At 44.9% G+C, this 16,785-nt stretch overlaps 1 protein-coding gene across 1 annotated transcript in view; it reads left to right on the plus strand.

The window, feature by feature from the left end:
• LOC132403471 (traB domain-containing protein-like) overlaps window positions 1-9,846 on the plus strand; it is a 29,917-nt gene extending 20,071 nt beyond the window's left edge. Inside the window, exons 7-10 of the mRNA XM_059986873.1 lie at window positions 542-687; window positions 1,806-1,978; window positions 5,948-6,059; window positions 9,539-9,846. Of these exons, the coding sequence (XP_059842856.1) occupies window positions 542-687; window positions 1,806-1,978; window positions 5,948-6,059; window positions 9,539-9,659 (552 nt within the window). The 3' untranslated portion in view covers window positions 9,660-9,846. The remainder of the gene's footprint in view (window positions 1-541; window positions 688-1,805; window positions 1,979-5,947; window positions 6,060-9,538) is intronic.
• Window positions 9,847-16,785: the final 6,939 nt, after the last annotated feature.

Raw genomic sequence — 16,785 nt, forward strand, 5'->3', positions numbered from 1 at the left:
GATCCAGGTTGATGAGTCAACAAATTTCACCAATAAATGTCATGTTGTAACATTTGTAAGATTCGTAAATGATGGTGAAATTCAAGAAAACTTTTTTTCTGTTGCAAACAGCTGCCTGACACAAGCAAAGGCTAAGATATATCTAATGTTTTGTCTTCATATCTGGAAACAAAAGGTCTGTCTTGGAACTGCGCTGGCATCTGTACTGATGGTAACCCATCAATGGTTGCCTCCATGAGGAGTTTCATTTCTCTTGTAATATAAGAAAATCTTTATTTAAATTAAATCTACCGAGCCTACCTTTAGAAAAGTTTAATCCCATTTTGGCTTAAGCAATTATTTAACAGAAATGTATTATGTTTGCCTTATGAGTTTTCAAAATTTATGAAAGGGAAATAAAGAGATTAATTTCAGGAAAGGTAAGCTAAGCTTAACTGACTGTTCTTTTTTCAAGAAAGCTTGGCTAAAATTCATTCTCTACAGCATTGACACCACATTGACAAATCCAGTATTATTATATGTTGGAAATATTGTCCATTAGGCTCAGAAGATCCCATTTTGTCAAATCTACCTTGGAGACCGGCCATTCCTGATCACTTTGAAAAGATTGACTGCTGCAGTTTCTGCCTGGGATCTAGTGAAAGCGCTAATTGGAGTGAGCTTCATTTCCCAGCCTACTGCTATTCGGTATGAGTATGATTCTGTTAACTGTGTCTTTGAAAACATTATTTATTGTTCATTGTTGTTGGGCAGAGACACTTTAGAAACACAGAATTCACACAAAGATTTTCACTGCTGTGAAATTGCTATGCTTTGTAAAAAGTTTTGAAGGGAAACAAAAAAAGAACTGTTTTTGAACTTGCTAGGAATTGAGTAACACCAAGCATGCATTTCTTCCAAGAGGACCCAACCTTGTTGGAGGGTTTGGAGTCTTGCAAGCCCCCATGCTCAATGGCCTGGAGAGCTACGTTGGCTGGGGTCAGGGCCTTGTGCTTTGCCTCTTGCAGGGTGTCACCCATGCCAAACACAAGCAAAGGGTAGAGGCCAGACTAAGAGTGGTCCACCAGTCCTCCAGGTTCATGGGTTCAGCTCAGGGCTAACAACCCTGACTGCCAAAACAAAAAATGTTATGGAAATAGCAATGAAGAATCCCTCTGTTTCTCTGTGTGACTGTATGGACAGACAGAGCTGGAAAACTTTCATTGCTGCCCTAAACACCAGCAGTGTAAAGGGCTGTAAGTAAGTAAGTCTGCAGTTATCACACAACCCTCAGTTCCCGTGTAAATATTCTTCTTCCTAAATAGCTGCACTCTTTACGTGATCAATACATTTAAGCGGCTGGCAAATTCCCCACTACTCGCTCCCAAACCCTAGTTGCCCCATTTCTTCCCTACCCAATTACTTTGTTTCATCATCTTTCAAAGGTTCCACTAATCAGGAGTAAAATTTCAGCTCAAGTTCTGAAAAAAAGTTATTAGGTTATTTGATTGTTGATGAAGTATGTACCAAATGTACAAACCACAGTATACAACAATGTGAACTTCCCCATTCTGATTGACTCATCAAGAAGTCCTTGGCATTTTTTTTAACAACTTGCACTAAGTTTAGTAGTTTGGTTATGAATTAATGAAGTGGGGTGGAATGGTAATATAGTGGTAGCTTAATTGGTCATTATCAATTGTCCTGTGATTAGGCTAGAGTTAAATCAGGGGATTGCTGGGCCGCACAGCTCAAAGGGCCTGATCTGCATTGTATCTCAATAAATATAAAGTTTAATGAAACTTATCAATTAATTTGTCTTTTAGTCAAGAAGTTGTTCAGCAGATAAAGGAAAATCATGATTTCAGTCAAGATCTCAAACTGATGAAGGCAGAGACTCCTGCATTGTATCGTACTTTTGTAGTGGAACGGGACATCTGCTTAACTCAGTCACTAAAGGATGTAGCTAAACCCATTTTATTACCTAAAATCTCACCGTGTAAGTATCTGAGTTATTTTGGTTCTTACTGTAATGCTCACTGGATATTGTCCACAGATTTTATGAATATTTATGAATATATGAATTACAAGCAGGAGTTGGCCTCTCAGACCTCCATGATCCTTTGTCATTTGATAAGATTGTGGCTTGTAAACTCAACTCTACATTTCTGCTTGTTACGTTTTGTAACTTTGAAACATTAAACAAATTCAAAGGAAGATTCCGGAGTCCGGGAAAGTGGGTCTAATCTTAAGTTTACTTCAAGCACGTATCATGTGATAGCATGATGATGTATGCAGTTCATGTATTCATACGTATAATTCATAACAAATTACTTAAACAATATTGTTGTTCCATAAATGAAGTTACCAGAGTGAATGAAGTACTGGAAGATGTGAAGTAGTGTCTTCATTTTGACAAAATATCTCAAAGAAACTGACAGCCTTTGGAGGAGTCAGAGAGAGAGGGAGAGATCCTTGCATCATCCATACTACGGATACCCAAATACACACAAACACTAAATTTAAATCAACATTGTCTGTTCTTCCAACTAAATTGGTCCATGGTCCTGAGGAACCTATTGTTCAGAGCTGCATTTCAGATTTAATCCACAATCCATTTTCAAATCTGAAGTTCTATTGAAGTTATTTGCTACATGTGCTAACCCAAAAATCGCTCAAAACAAATATATACACACAAGATTACACAGGTATTACTGAAATATTAAATACACAACTCTGTCCATCCATGGTAACTTTGTTTATGAGGTACTTATCCATCTATCTTTGCCTTAAAGATATTCAAAGACTTCTTCCACTGCCCTTTGAGGAAGAGATTCCCTGAGGGGGAAAGATTGTCCCATCTCCATCTTAAACAGTAGCTCCTGGTTTTTCCCATATTCCCTCTGTCAAGAACTGTTAGGGTCTTACATTTCACCGTGACCCTTGTCTTTCTTACTGGAAGACGGAAAGATGTTCACCATCCCAATATTGGTTCAGTGGGATTGGATTGAAATCAATGAGATAAACTGAGATGGATTCTGCCCTCTGTCAGGACTTACTTTCCAAGGTTCTCACCTAGTTGGGATGGAGATGTGAGAGGCAGTACTTTTTTCTGGGAGGACCCAGGAAAAGAATGTAATGTTGAGGCTTTATGAAGTGCTGATGAGGCCTCATTTGGAGTATTATGAACATCTTAGAAAAGATGTGCTGAAACAGGAGAGGATTCAAAGAAGGTTCACAAAAATGATTCTGGGAATGAATGGCTTGTCATGTGAAGAGCGTTGGCTGGCTCTGGGCCTGTAGTCACTAGAATTCAGAAGAATGAAACCTATTGAAACCCCTGTTTTCCTTGGTTGTGTAAGTCTAGGGAAGACACACACTTCCCATGAAATGGTGGCGTAGACTTGATGGGCCAAATGGCCTAATTCTGCTCCTATATCTTAGAGTCTTATGGTCTTATAGACTCTGATTGGTGTAGATTCTTGATTGCTGAAGGCAGGAGATTGGGGCTGACAGGAAAATTGGATCAGCCATGATGAAATGGCGGAGTAGACTCGATAGTCCAAATGACCTAATTCTGCTCCTATATCTTATGATCTTATAGACTCTATTGGTGTAGTGTGGCCTCAGTTGTGAATGGTCTTAGATACTGTCTGTGCTTTTGGAATCTTCCTACAAAGATGAAACTGGAGCACAGCCTTCCTTCCGCTAGAAATAGGACATTCCCTTAACAGGTTTTGACTGTCTTTGATGTTCAAAACAAACTCAAAAAATATTAATATAAAAATATTAAGCATGAGAAAGTCTGCAGATGTTGGAAATCCAAAGCAATACACACAAAATGCTGGAGGAACTCAGCAGGTCAGGCAGCATCTATGGAGAGGAATAAACAGTCAGCATTTTGGGCTGAGACCCTTCTTCAGGACTAGAAAGGAAGGGTGTAGATGCCAGGATAAAAAGGTGGGGTGGGGGGGAGGATAGCTGGAAGGTGATAGGTGAAGCCAGGTGGATGGGAAAGGTAAAATGCTGGAGAGGAAGGATTCTGATCAGAAGGAGGGTGGACCATAGGAGAAAGAGAAGGGGGGGGGGGTCCCAGGGAGAGGTGATAGGCAGGTGAGAAGAAGCAAGAGGCCAAAGTGGGGACTAGAAGAAAAGGGAAGGGAAAGGATTTTTTTTACCAAAAGGAGAAGTAGATATTTATGCCATCAGGTTGGAGGCTACCCAGTCAGAATATAAGGTGTTGCTCCTCCACCCTGAGGGTGGCCTCATCTTGGCACAAAAGGAGGCCATGGTCCAACACGTTGGAGTGGGAATGGGAATGTTGTCTGTTCTAAATCAACATCAAAGTCAGTTGAAATATTTAAGAGGCAGAATAAACAGTGTAGCGGTTAGTGTAGTACTATTACTGTGCCAGCAACCCAGGTTCATTTCCCACCATGGTCTGGAAGGAGTTTCTACATTCTCTTCAGGACTGCGTGGGTTTCTTCTGGGTGCTCCGGTTTCCACCCACATCCCAGTCATGTACGGTTTGGTAGGTTCATTGGTCACTGGGCTCATTGGGCTGGGAGGGTCTTTTACTGTGCTGTATCTCTAAAGCTAAATCAGTCTAAAATGTAAAAAATATCATAAGTGACCATTTTCCTCCGGGTCTCCACCTCATGAATCATCACAGAATAGAATAAAATGGTATTGGAGTGCTGATCTTATTCCAGGTCTGACTATCAGAGTGGGATGGTTTGTCAAATCCCAGCAAGTCAAGTTTCTGTCGTTGAATTCCATCTGGGAGTTCAAGAATGGACCAGATTGACAAACATAATTGCATAGTACAATTTTGTGCAGAAGTCTTAGGTATATATATATAGCTAGAGTGCTGAAGACTTTTGAACAGCACTGTAGTAATTTTATGTATTGCACTGTACAGGTGCTGCAAACAATAAAACATGTGATTGATGATAAACCTGATTCTGATACGGGTCTCTATCATGGACTGAGAGTGGGAAGAGGACAGGGAGAGAGGAATCATGGTTGGGAAAAGGGGAAGGGAGAGGGGAGGGAACAGGAAGCACCAGAGAGATGTACTGTAATGATCAATGAACCAATTGTATGAAATCAGATGATCTTGCCTGGTGACTGAGGGGTTGGGTGCATCTGTACCCATACCACCCCGCCCCCTGCCCCTAGGAATCCTACTCTGCCACCTGTCCCACAGTCCTCCCGGGACGCTTAAACTCGCTATTCCCACCATCATTTGTTCCCACCAGATTTACAGACTCTTGGCTCCACATTGAAAAATACAGTACTGTGCAAAAGTCTTAGGCACCTTAGCTATACATATGTGCCTAAGACCTTTGTACGGAACTGTACGTAGCACTCAGCAAGAAAAATCAGTCCTGAAGAAGGGGCGAGGACCAAAACGTCGACTGTTCACTCATCTCCATAGATGCTGCCTGACCCGCTGAATTCCTGGAGCATTTTGTGTGTTTTGCTAAAGAAAAGTTCAAATGGTTGGATCAACTAATCTATGGTCCTCTGTGTTCACAGGTTGTCCTTGCTGTCTACAATCCCACTAATCTTCATATTATTAACAAATTTGCTTATCAAACCACAGATAGTCTTACTCAAGACGTTTATATAGACCAATGTACTCAGGGACTGAGGGGATGACTCAAGCCTCGTGGTTTGAGAATTACCAAGATTCCCCACCCTCCATGTGGTAAATAAATCATCTTATCAATCTTCTAACCTGACTGATGGTCAACCTCTTAGTTTGAAAGCTGAATCCTGATTGCAGGTAACCCGACCATGGGAAAGATCGGTGCCATATTTATGCTGTCAAGCTCTCTGAGACACTCGCACATTTCCATGAGGTCACTTTCCTACACTCAGGAGAATATTTGAGACTGCTTGATCCTTGCCCCTCATCAAACGGACAGTCAATGAAGACCTGACTTATAATTTCTTTCAACAGCTGAACCACAACAGGTTATACCATCGGTTGTGGTCGGGGTGGTTGGATGTGCCCATGTGCCTGGAATAAAGAAATACTGGAACAAGCAATTAAATACTCAAGAATTGTTCAGGTAATGTATTCAGCGTTTACCGAATGTTTATGTTTCTAATTTATCTGCAACAATTTTTTCTGTATTACATTTATTTTTCTTTTTTAACCATAAATAATCTTCCTCTTTTCCTCATATTTAATTGTTACACCAGATTCAATGCAGTATAAAAAACACAAGATAAAGGACGCAGTAAGTTAGTTAAAACACAATAAACATTGGGCACCACGGTAGCGTAGCGGTAAGTCTGATGCTATTACAGCTTGGGAGGTTGAAGTTCAGAGTTCAATTCTGACATTGCCTCGAAGAAAGTTTCTATGATTTTTCCATGTGATGTGAGTTTCCTCTGGGTGCTCTGGTTTCCTCCCACAATCCAAAGACGTATCAGTTAGTAGGTTAATTGGTCATTGTAAACTGACCTGTGATTAGGCTGGGGTTAAACAGGTGCTGAGCAGTGCGAGCCTTTGAGCCAAAGGGCCAGAGGGCCTGTTCTGCACTGTATCTCTAAATAAATAGATAGGTAGATAGATAGCTATTTCCTGGTCTATGGAATAGGAAGTGGAGTGGGGAACTTTCTCTCAGGCTTATGCCTTGCTACCTGTTGCCAAGAAACACATCATAACCTACATATTGAATTCACTTGTAATTACAACGTAATATTAGACATGGTGAATTTCATACAATCTTGGTTGACTTTGTTTATTTGGCGGTCAAAGCTTTCAGAGCCATGTAGAGATACAGATTGAATTTTTTTTACTGGAATTGTAATAGCATAATATGGATTTTCCTTTGCTGGGAGAAATCCGATTCTCCATTTCAACAAAACGTGGTAGCGTAGTGGTTAGGGAAACAATATTACAACTCAGGATATCGAAGTTCAGAGTTCCATTCCGGCGTCCTCTGTAAGAAGTTTGTACCTCCTTCCTGTGGAATGCATGAATTTCCTCTGGGTGCACCGGTTTCCTTCCACAGTCCGAAGACATCCTGGTTAGTAGGTTAATTTGTTATTGCAAATTGTCCAGTAATTAGGCTGGGGTTAAATAGGTGGGTAGCACAGCTTGTCGGGCTGGAAGGGCCTATTTGATGCTGTATCTCTAAATAAGAGTTTAAAATAAAGAAATTTCTACTTGGCCATGCACAGCATTTCCATGTGTACAGTCTTCTAAAATGATAGGATGTCTAGTTGAGGAACTGACAGCTTTGTGCTGGTGATGGGGACACCTTGTTAACAGCCTTATTAACATTCAAGGCCTGCTTCTAAAAGCAGATGTATCCTATTGACCTCAGGATCTACTTTTCTTCACAACATGAGGTCTATGGGTACACAACGCTGTTTACACAGTTACTCAGCAGCCGTAGCAAGCATTAAAATGCTCCTTTGGGGCACCACGGTAGCATAGCAGTTAGCGCATCGCTTTACAGTGCCAGTGACAGGGGCTTCAGTTCCTGCCACTGTCTGGAAAGAATTTAGACATTCGAAGTTCAAAGTAAATATTATTATCAAAGTATATATATGCCACCATATACAATCCTGAGATTCATCTTCCTGCGGGCATACTCAACAGATCTATAGAACAGTAGCTATAACAGGATCAATGAGAGATCAACCAGAATGCAGAAGACAACAAAGTGTGCAAATGCGAATATAAATGAATAATGATAAATAATGAGGACATGAAATAACAAGGTAACGAATCCTTAAGATGGGAACATCTCAATGGTTGTGCAAATGAATGTAGTTATTCCCTTCATTTCCTCCGTCACTGCGCGGGTTTCCTCTGTGTGCCCCGGTTTTCTCCCACATTCCAAAGACATATTGGTTGTTCAGTTATTTGGTCACATGGGTGTAATTGGGTGGCGTGGGCTCATTGGCCTGGAAGGACCTGTACCTGTACTGTATCTCTAAATAAACTAGATAAAATCGAGAATTTGGACTTTTTTTTTGTTTCTGTAAAGGCCTAAGGAATCAGAATCCAACTGGGACCATGTTCAAAGGCATCCTCTCAGAACTTCCTCCCAGGCCCATCCAGCCAGCTGACTCAGCAGTGGATGCCACCAACGTCCTGGAGTGAGCTGGCTGCCATTCCCAGCCATTTGACCTCTGCTCTTCACCACTGAACATCAATGAACGCTGGGGCACAGAAAGCTTGGCATATGCCATGTGATGATTAGTAAAATTAATTAATTATTTCATGACCATCAGTCTCTAGACATCAATGTTGATCCATTAGTTTTAAAAGAAGTTGAAATCACATGTAAAAACTTATACCCAAATCTGCAGAGCTTTGTTACCTATTAAGCTTATTGTAAAGCTCAGTGGATCTAAGAAGCATATGTCAAATACTTTTCAACATATTTGTAGGTGATTTACTTTAAAAAAAACCTCTGCAGTACATTATTACAAGTGGTAATTGATCCTAAACTTTCAAGATCATGTTCAGTGCTCAAAAGTCAGGTTATTCACAGAGGTGGATTAAAATCCATAGAGAAACCTTCCAGTTCCACTTTTACCTGCATTTTTAGAACTGAATTGAGTTGCCAGTTCTAAATACACTATTGAAAAGTTTCATTTTTGTGACAAAAGTACTTTCTGCTATGCTACCTGGTTAAGCTTCTCATTTTGCGATCTTCAAGAGGCCAAATCCAGCTGGTGAACAGCTGATTCTTCCACAGGAAGTTGTGGGCTGTCAGCCAATCAAAACTCAGCCAGCCGACTCATCAAGGGATGGCACCAACATCCTGGAATTTGTTGGCTGCCATTTGTTCACCACTGAACATCAATGTATCTTGGGACACAGAAAGCTTGGCCCGGCCGTATACCGTGTGATAATTAACAGAATTCATTAAAGATCTCCTGACCATCATTGTGTCAATTGGCTGAATGGCAGTCAGCCAATCATGGCTCGGCTCACCTCAGTATGCTCCCAGGCGTACATGGAAGTCCACGATGAGCAAGAAGTCACGTACTGCATCCACCGAATGCGGGGGAGAGACAGTAGGCATTTTGCATCTGACTCCTCAGCTTTCTGACACGGTTGGCTGAAGTCTGGTAATTGTTTTCTCATTCACACCTTTCAATTCCCTTCCGATTTAGAAACCTGCCAGGTAGTATTTTGTTGTCTCCGAAGCAGAGACATTTAAAATGTGTTTGACAATGGCACATTGTTGAATCCAAACGAGAAATCTTGGGGTGAGGTTCACCTGGCCCTGAGTGTAGTGCTGCCTGGAGGAAGGCACTCAGATGTCGAGAGTCACTCATTCAGCCCTCTGTTGGAAACATTAAGGCAGGCAGGCTGCTACCCCATTCCTTAAAACCTGGTTCAAAATTCTGAATGGAATCGGGAGCGTAAGGTCAACTTCAAGACCAAGATCCCCTTTTCTTAGACTGTACTCAGTGTTAAAACTCTTAAGTTAATTCACCTAAAGCTAAAAGCACATATTCTAAATTCAAAGCTGTGCCATTTTCAGCCCTACTTAATGAGTTCTTCTTCAACTTACAGGCTACCAGACCCTTCTTTACTGAGCAGAATCTTCCAGATTACCTCTGTGGTTGCTGTATATGGATTGAAGACTTACTTCTACTACAAAATAGCACAAATAGTGATTTGGTTGTTTGCTTAAACTTATAAGTGTTTCAACATGGTCTATTGCAGATGTACGGACTTATAGATCATGAACCTATTGCACTCTTCATGGTGTATCCTTTCTATGAAAGCAAATTATTGATTTATCATGCAAACGCGAGGAGTTCTGCAGATGCTGGAAATTCAAGCAACACACACAAGATGCTGGTGGAACGCAGCAGGCCAGGCAGCATCTAAAGGGAGAAGCGCTGTCAACATTTCAGGCTGAGACCCTTCGCCAGGACGTCCTGATGAAGGGTCTCGGCCTGAAACGTCGACAGTGCTTCTTCCTACAGATAATGCCTGGCCTGCTGTGTTCCACCAGCATTTTGTGTGTGTTGTATTGATTTATCATTCTGGTTTAAGGGGTTTATGAACTTTTCCACTGATCTGCTCTTGAAATACTAGCTGAGAACTACACAAACACAGGCAATGAAATTTCATTCCTGTTCACATAAAGAAACAGGGAGTCAACTTTTCCAGTTATAACCAATATAATGTAAAGCTGTGGCAGAACTAACACTGATCTTTTGCAGATTATGACAGGGGGAAATTGGTGGTGGGTTACTATTGCCCTCTTTCATGGTTAATGCTATAATAATTACAGTGGGTTTACATCCATTGTTGAATGACTGTGGATTGTATAATTACATTTCTTACTACTTTGCCTAATGGTTTAGCATTGATTTAATTTTTCATTGTATGTAAAATCTATTGCTTCCAAATGGATTAAAAATAAATATTTTCGTGCCATTACATGATAAGCACATGCTGCTTTTTTTCCTCTGGTGGAGAATTTAGCCAAGAATTAGAAAGTTTCGAGCAGGTTAATGATCCGAATATCATCAGCCATTCCGTTTCTGTGGATGCGGGTGACCTATGGATATTTCTCTCCTTGCTGGATACAGTTCTCAACCTTCCTGTCCTGCTGCTGCATGTTAGATATCTAAGCATTTCTTCAGGAGGGAAGGAGAAACGGTCATCAGTTTGTGATTTACAGTGGTACTGCACTCATTGTAGGCACACTCAAGGTTTGACTCCAGATCAGGGGTTTCTAACCTGGGGTTGAGGGACCCCTCGGTTAATGGTAGGGATTCATGGCATAAAATAGGTTGGGAACCCGATGCTCCAGGGGCTGTTCTGTTTGCAGAACTTACTGTCGCTATACACTCAGTAAACCAATACATTTGCCCACCAATGGAGGGATCCTTCAGTACCATGGATGGACATGTGGAGAAGATAATCTTTGTGAAGTTTTTCCTCTGTTTTGATACATTCTGAACTATTAGGGGAGATTATATCTTCAAAGTTCAAAAGTTCAAAATAAATTTATTTTCAAAGTACATAGATGTCACCATCAACGACCCTGAGATTCATTTTCTTGTGGGCGTACTCAATAAATTTAGAAACATAGAAAACCTACAGCACAATACAGGCCCTTCAAGGTCTATAGAATAGTAACCATAACAGAGTCAATGAAAGACCACCCAACTAGGGTGTTCAACCAGAGTGCAGAAGACACCAAACTGTGCAAATACAAAAGGAAGGAATTGTAGCAATGTACTACATGCAGAGCTAGAGACAATGACACGCAGTCGGTAAGTCGTTTCGAGACTAGTTTATTCAAACTTCGCGGCGCTGGCATTTAATCCCTAGCGCCTGCCCTCTCCGGGAGGAAATGATGTCAGAGGTGCATTACCAGAGTCTCCCCCCGCGCGCTGGCTATTTGTGAGCCGGTTCGCCTGCGCAGAAAGTGGGTTCCCCCCCCCCCCCAGAACTGGCGATACACCCCCCAATGTCCACAGTCTGGATCAGCCTCTGTTTGGGAGGTCTGCCTCTGCGCCATGGTGCCTGAACCTTGACCGGCTGCGCCAAGTCCACATGGGCTGGTTTGAGTCAGTCCACCGTGAAAACCTCCTCTTCCCCCCCAATGTCCAGAACGTATGTGGACCCGTTGTTGCTGATCACCTTGAACGGCCCCTCGTACGGCCGCTGTAGCGGTGCCCGGTGTCCGCCCCTTCGTACAAACACAAACTTACAGTTCTGCAGGTCTTTGGGTACATGGGTCGGGGTCCGTCTGTGCTGTGAAGTTGGTACGGGGACCAGGTTGCCGAGCCTTTCGTGTAGTTTATCCAAGTCTGCTGCGGGTTCTTCCTCTTGCCCCTTTGGGGCTGGTATGAACTCTCCCGGGACGGTCAGGGGTGCGCTGTACACCAACTCGGCCGACGAGGCGTGTAGATCCTCTTTGGGCGCTGTACGAATTCCAAGCAGGACCCAGGGAAGCTCGTCCACCCAGTTAGGTCCTCTCAGGCGGGCCATGAGAGCCGACTTCAAGTGACGGTGGAAACGCTCCACTAGTCCGTTCGACTGTGGGTGGTAGGCAGTAGTGTGGTGTAGCTGCATTCCCAACAGGCTGGCCACAGCCGACCACAGGCTGGAGGTGAACTGGGCGCCTCTGTCGGAGATAATGTGGGCTGGTACCCCGAAACGTGCTACTCAGGTTGCGATCAGTGCTCGGGCGCAGGAATCGGCAGATGTGTCAGTGAGCGGGACCGCCTCTGGCCACCTTGTGAACTGGTCTATCATAGTTAGGAGGTACCGCGCTCCTCAGGACACTGGTAGGGGGCCCACGATATCCACATGAATGTGGTCGAACCTCTGGTGGGTGGGTTCGAACTGCTGCGGTGGGGCTTTAGTGTGCCGCTGCACTTGGTTGTTTGGTACTGCGCGCACGTTCTGGCTCATTCACTGACCTGCTTGTGAAGTCCATGCCACGCGAACTTGCTGGAGACCAGCCGGATGGTTGGCCTGATAGATGGGTGCGCCAAACTGTGTATGGAGTCGAAAACTCGCTGCCTCCAGGCTGCCGGGACGATGAGGCGAGGTTGGCCGGTAGCCACGTCGCACAGGAGGGTCCTCTCACCTGGGCCTACGAGAATGTCCTGCAGCTGCAAACCCGAGACTGCGGTCCTGTAGCTGGGCATCTCGTCGTCTGCCTGCTGTGCCTCCGCCAGTGCTGCATAGTCCACCCCCAGGGACAGGGCCTGGACAGCTGGTCTGGAGAGTGCTTCCGCCCCGACGTTGTCCTTTCCCGAGACATGCTGGATGTCCATCGTGTACTCGGAGATGTAGGACAGATGTTGCTGCTGGCGAGCTGACCAGAGATCGGACACCTTCGTGAACGCGAAGGTCAACTGTTTATGGTCCGTGAACGCGGTGAATGGCCTGCCTTCTAAGAAGTACCTGAAATGCCGGATTGCCAGATACAGTGCCAATAGTTCCCGGTCGAAAGCACTGTACTTGAGTTCGGGTGGTCATAGGTGCTTGCTGAAGAATGCCAGGGGTTGCCAGCGCCCCTCCATGAGCTGCTCCAGCACCCCACTGACTGCTGTGTCCCATGCGTCCACTGTGAGGGCGGTCAGAATGTCCATTCTGGGGTGCACCAGCAAGGCTTCCTTGGCTTTAATGAAAGCGGCCGCGGCCTCCTCATCCCAAGTAATATCCTTTCCTTTACCTGACATGAGGGTGTACAAAGGGTGCATGATACGGGCTGCTGAGGGGAGGAAACGGTGGTAGAAGTTCACCATACCAACAAACTCCTGCAGACCTTTGACCGTGTTGGGCCGGGCAAAGTGGCGGATCGCGTCTTCCTTGGCGGGCAGAGGTGTTGCCCCGTCTTTGGTAATCCTGTGGCCCAGGAAGTCGATGGTATCGAGACTGAACTGGCATTTGGCTGGGTTGATCGTGAGGCTGAAATCACTCAGGCGGGAGTAGAGCTGGCGGAGGTGGGACAGATGCTCCTGGCGACTACTGCTGGCTATAAGGATGTTGTTCAAATAGATGAATGCAAAGTCCAGGTTGCGTCTCACCGCATCCATTAGCCGCTGGAATGTCTGTGCGGCATGCTTCAGGCCGATCGGCATTCGGAGGAACTCAAACAGGCCGAAAGGGGTGATGAGTGCTGTTTTGGGGATGTCTTCAGGGTGCACCGGGATTTGATGGTATCCCCGGATGAGGTCTACTTTGGGAAAGATTCTTGTCCCGTGCAGGTTTGCTGCAAAGTCCTGTACGTGCGGTACGGGGTAGCGGTCTGGAGTTGTAGCCTCGTTCAGTCTGCGGTAGTCGCCACATGATTTCCAACCCCGGCTGATTTGGGCACCATGTGCAGGGGGGAGGCCCATGGGCTGTCGGACCTCCATACGATCCCCAATTCCTCCATCCTCTTGAACTCCTCCTTCGCCAGGTGGAGCTTTTCTGGGGGGAGCCTCCATGCGTGGGCGTGGAGGGGTGGTCCCTGGGTCGGGATGTGGTGCTGTACCCCGTGTCTGGGCATGGCTGCCGTGAACTGCGGTGCCAGAATCGATGGAAAGTCCGCCAGGATTCTGGTGAATTCGTTGTCCGACAGCGTGATGGAGTCCACGTGTGGGGCCGGCAACTTGGCTTCACCCAGGGAGAACATCTGGAAAGTCTCGGCATGGACCAGTCTTTTCCCTTGCAAGTCGACCAGCAGGCTGTGAGCTCACAAAAACTCTGCCCCCAGGAGTGGTTGGGCCACCACGGCCAGTGTGAAGTCCCACGTGAACCGGCTGGCGCTGAACTGCAGCTGCACTGTGCGGGTGCCGTAGGTCCATATCGTGCTGCCGTTTGTGGCCCTCAGGGTGGGTCCTGGCTTCCTGTTGCGGGTGTCGGGGGCAAGACGCTGATTTCTGCTCCGGTGTTGACCAAGAAGCGGCGTCCCGACTGTTTGTCCCAGACGTACAAGAGGCTGTCCTGGTGGCCAACCGCCATAGTCATTAGCAGCAGCTGGCCCTGGCCCTTGTAGGGCGGGCGACAACAGCAGGCTTCTGTGCCCCACCGCTGGTGGTAGAAACACCACTGTTCACTGTCCTCCTCACTCCTGCCTCTGCGTTGTGTGCACCCCCCTGCCGGGCCTGGTCTGGTCCAAACAGGATTTGGACCAAAGATGACCGACTCTTCATCTGTTCACGCAGTTTCACTAAAACTGCCGACTTTCTGGACGCTGCGACCACGCGTGCGGTTTAGCCAAGCAGAAGCCCAGTTCCAGATTCGGCAGATATCTTCTGATTCCACGCGTTACTATCACGTCAGGGTCACCAATGTAGCGATGTACTACATACGGAGCTAGAGGCAACGACTCGCAGTCAGTAAGTCATTTCGAGACTAGTTGATTCAAACTTCGCGGCGCTGGTATTTAAATCCCTAGTGCCCGCCCTCTCCGGGCGGGAATGACATCAGGGGTGCATTACCAGAGTCTCTCCCTGCACGCTGGCTATTTGTGAGCCGGTTCGCCTGGCAAGAAAGTGGGTCACCACAGAATAATAATAATAAAAAAAGCAATAAATATTGGGAACGTGAGATGAGTCCTTGAAAGTGAGTCCATAGGTCGAGGGAGCATTTCAGTGATGGGGCAAGTGAAGATGAGTGAAATTATCCCCTTTGGTTCAAGAGCCTGATGGTTGAGTGGTAATAACTGTTGCTGGACCTGGTGGTGTGAGTCCTGAGGTTCCTGTACCACCTTCTTGATGGCAGCAGTTAAAAGAGAGCATGTCCTGAGTGTGTGTGTGTGTGTGTGTGTGTGGGGGGGGGGGGGTTCCCTAATAATGGATGTTGCTTTTCTGTGACACTCTTTCATATAGATGTGCTCAATGGTGGGGAAGTCTTCACCCATGATGGACTAGGCAGTATTAACTACTTTTTGTAGGATTTTCCATTCAAGGGCATTGGTGTTTCCATGCCAGGCTGTGATGCAGCTGGTCAATGTTCTCTCCACCTATAGGGGAGAATCCTATACATCTATAGGAGTTTGCAAAAATTTCAGATGCCATGCCAAATCTCTGCAATCTAAACCTAGTTGTACTTTTTGGTTCCAGTGTCTTAGATAAATGAGTTTGTATGGACTACTAACATCATGATATGCCTGTAGATCTTGATGATGCAGACAATTATTCTGCATAGAGTGGATGATTTTGAAGAGGTTCTCTGTTGTTATGAGGATCGCTATAGACACTGCATTTGATACAGTTTACATTGACTTTATTATGGCTTTTAATGTTATCCAAGACTGATCAAACAAAATAAAGGCATCAGCATCTGAGGAACTGTGGTATTAAACCTAAGATCAGCCAACAAGTAGGATGCACAGGTAACGTTTGTTGGATAATACTGTTTTTGGGAATGATGGGGGGACTGGTGGGGACCCACAGAGCTCCCCCCTCAGTCCCTTTCTCTTCCACCCTTGAAGTTAAACTTAAGCACCAGTGGCATGGTAAAGAAATTTGCAGGTGATTTTAAAAGTAGCTTGACAGTGAGGAAGAAAGCTTTGGGCTGCAGAAAATAAAGAAGGTCTGGTCAGCCGAGCAACAAAAAAAGGTAAATGGAACTTAACCCAGAATAAGTGCGATGATGCATTGTGGGAAATGGAACAAGGCGGGGGATATAGCTGAACCAATAAACATTAATTTACTTTATTTCGAGGCAGAGTGCAGAGTAGGCATTTCCAGCTGTACTGTACTATATACCTGTGATGTTGCAGTCACGTTACAAGCTCTGAATAAAAATCTGCTTTACTATTGGTGCTTTCTGATTATTGCTAGTATTTTACTTAGAGATACTTCGTGGAATGGGCTCTTCTCGTCCTTTGAGCCGTGTTGCCCCCACCAACCCCTGATTTACCCCTAGCCTAATCACGGGAAAATTTACAATGACCAATTAAACTACCAACAGCACATCCTTAGACTGTGGGAGGAAACCAGAGCACCCGGAGAGAACCCACGCGTTCCATGGGGAAAATGTTCAGACTCCTTACAGACGGCACCAAAATTGGACTTTGAACTCTGACACCATGAGCGTGGAGATTAAAAAGGCATATAGAATTGTTCCTATTGGCTGAGTAATAGAATATAAGAATGGAAAGATTGCTTTGCTGGTTCTTTGCTTGTTGTATGTTGGCTTCATGTTGTTCTGGTGAACATTGTGAGCATGTGGTGTTTGCATCAGACTGTGTGGCAACATCGTGTATTGTTAACACAAGCAATGCATTTCACTATGTTTCAATAGACACGTGATTAATAAATAAAACTTACCTAATCTAATTTTGTTAGAGC

The sequence above is a fragment of the Hypanus sabinus genome, chromosome 13, assembly GCF_030144855.1.
Source record: "Hypanus sabinus isolate sHypSab1 chromosome 13, sHypSab1.hap1, whole genome shotgun sequence".
Lineage (NCBI taxonomy): Eukaryota > Metazoa > Chordata > Chondrichthyes > Myliobatiformes > Dasyatidae > Hypanus > Hypanus sabinus.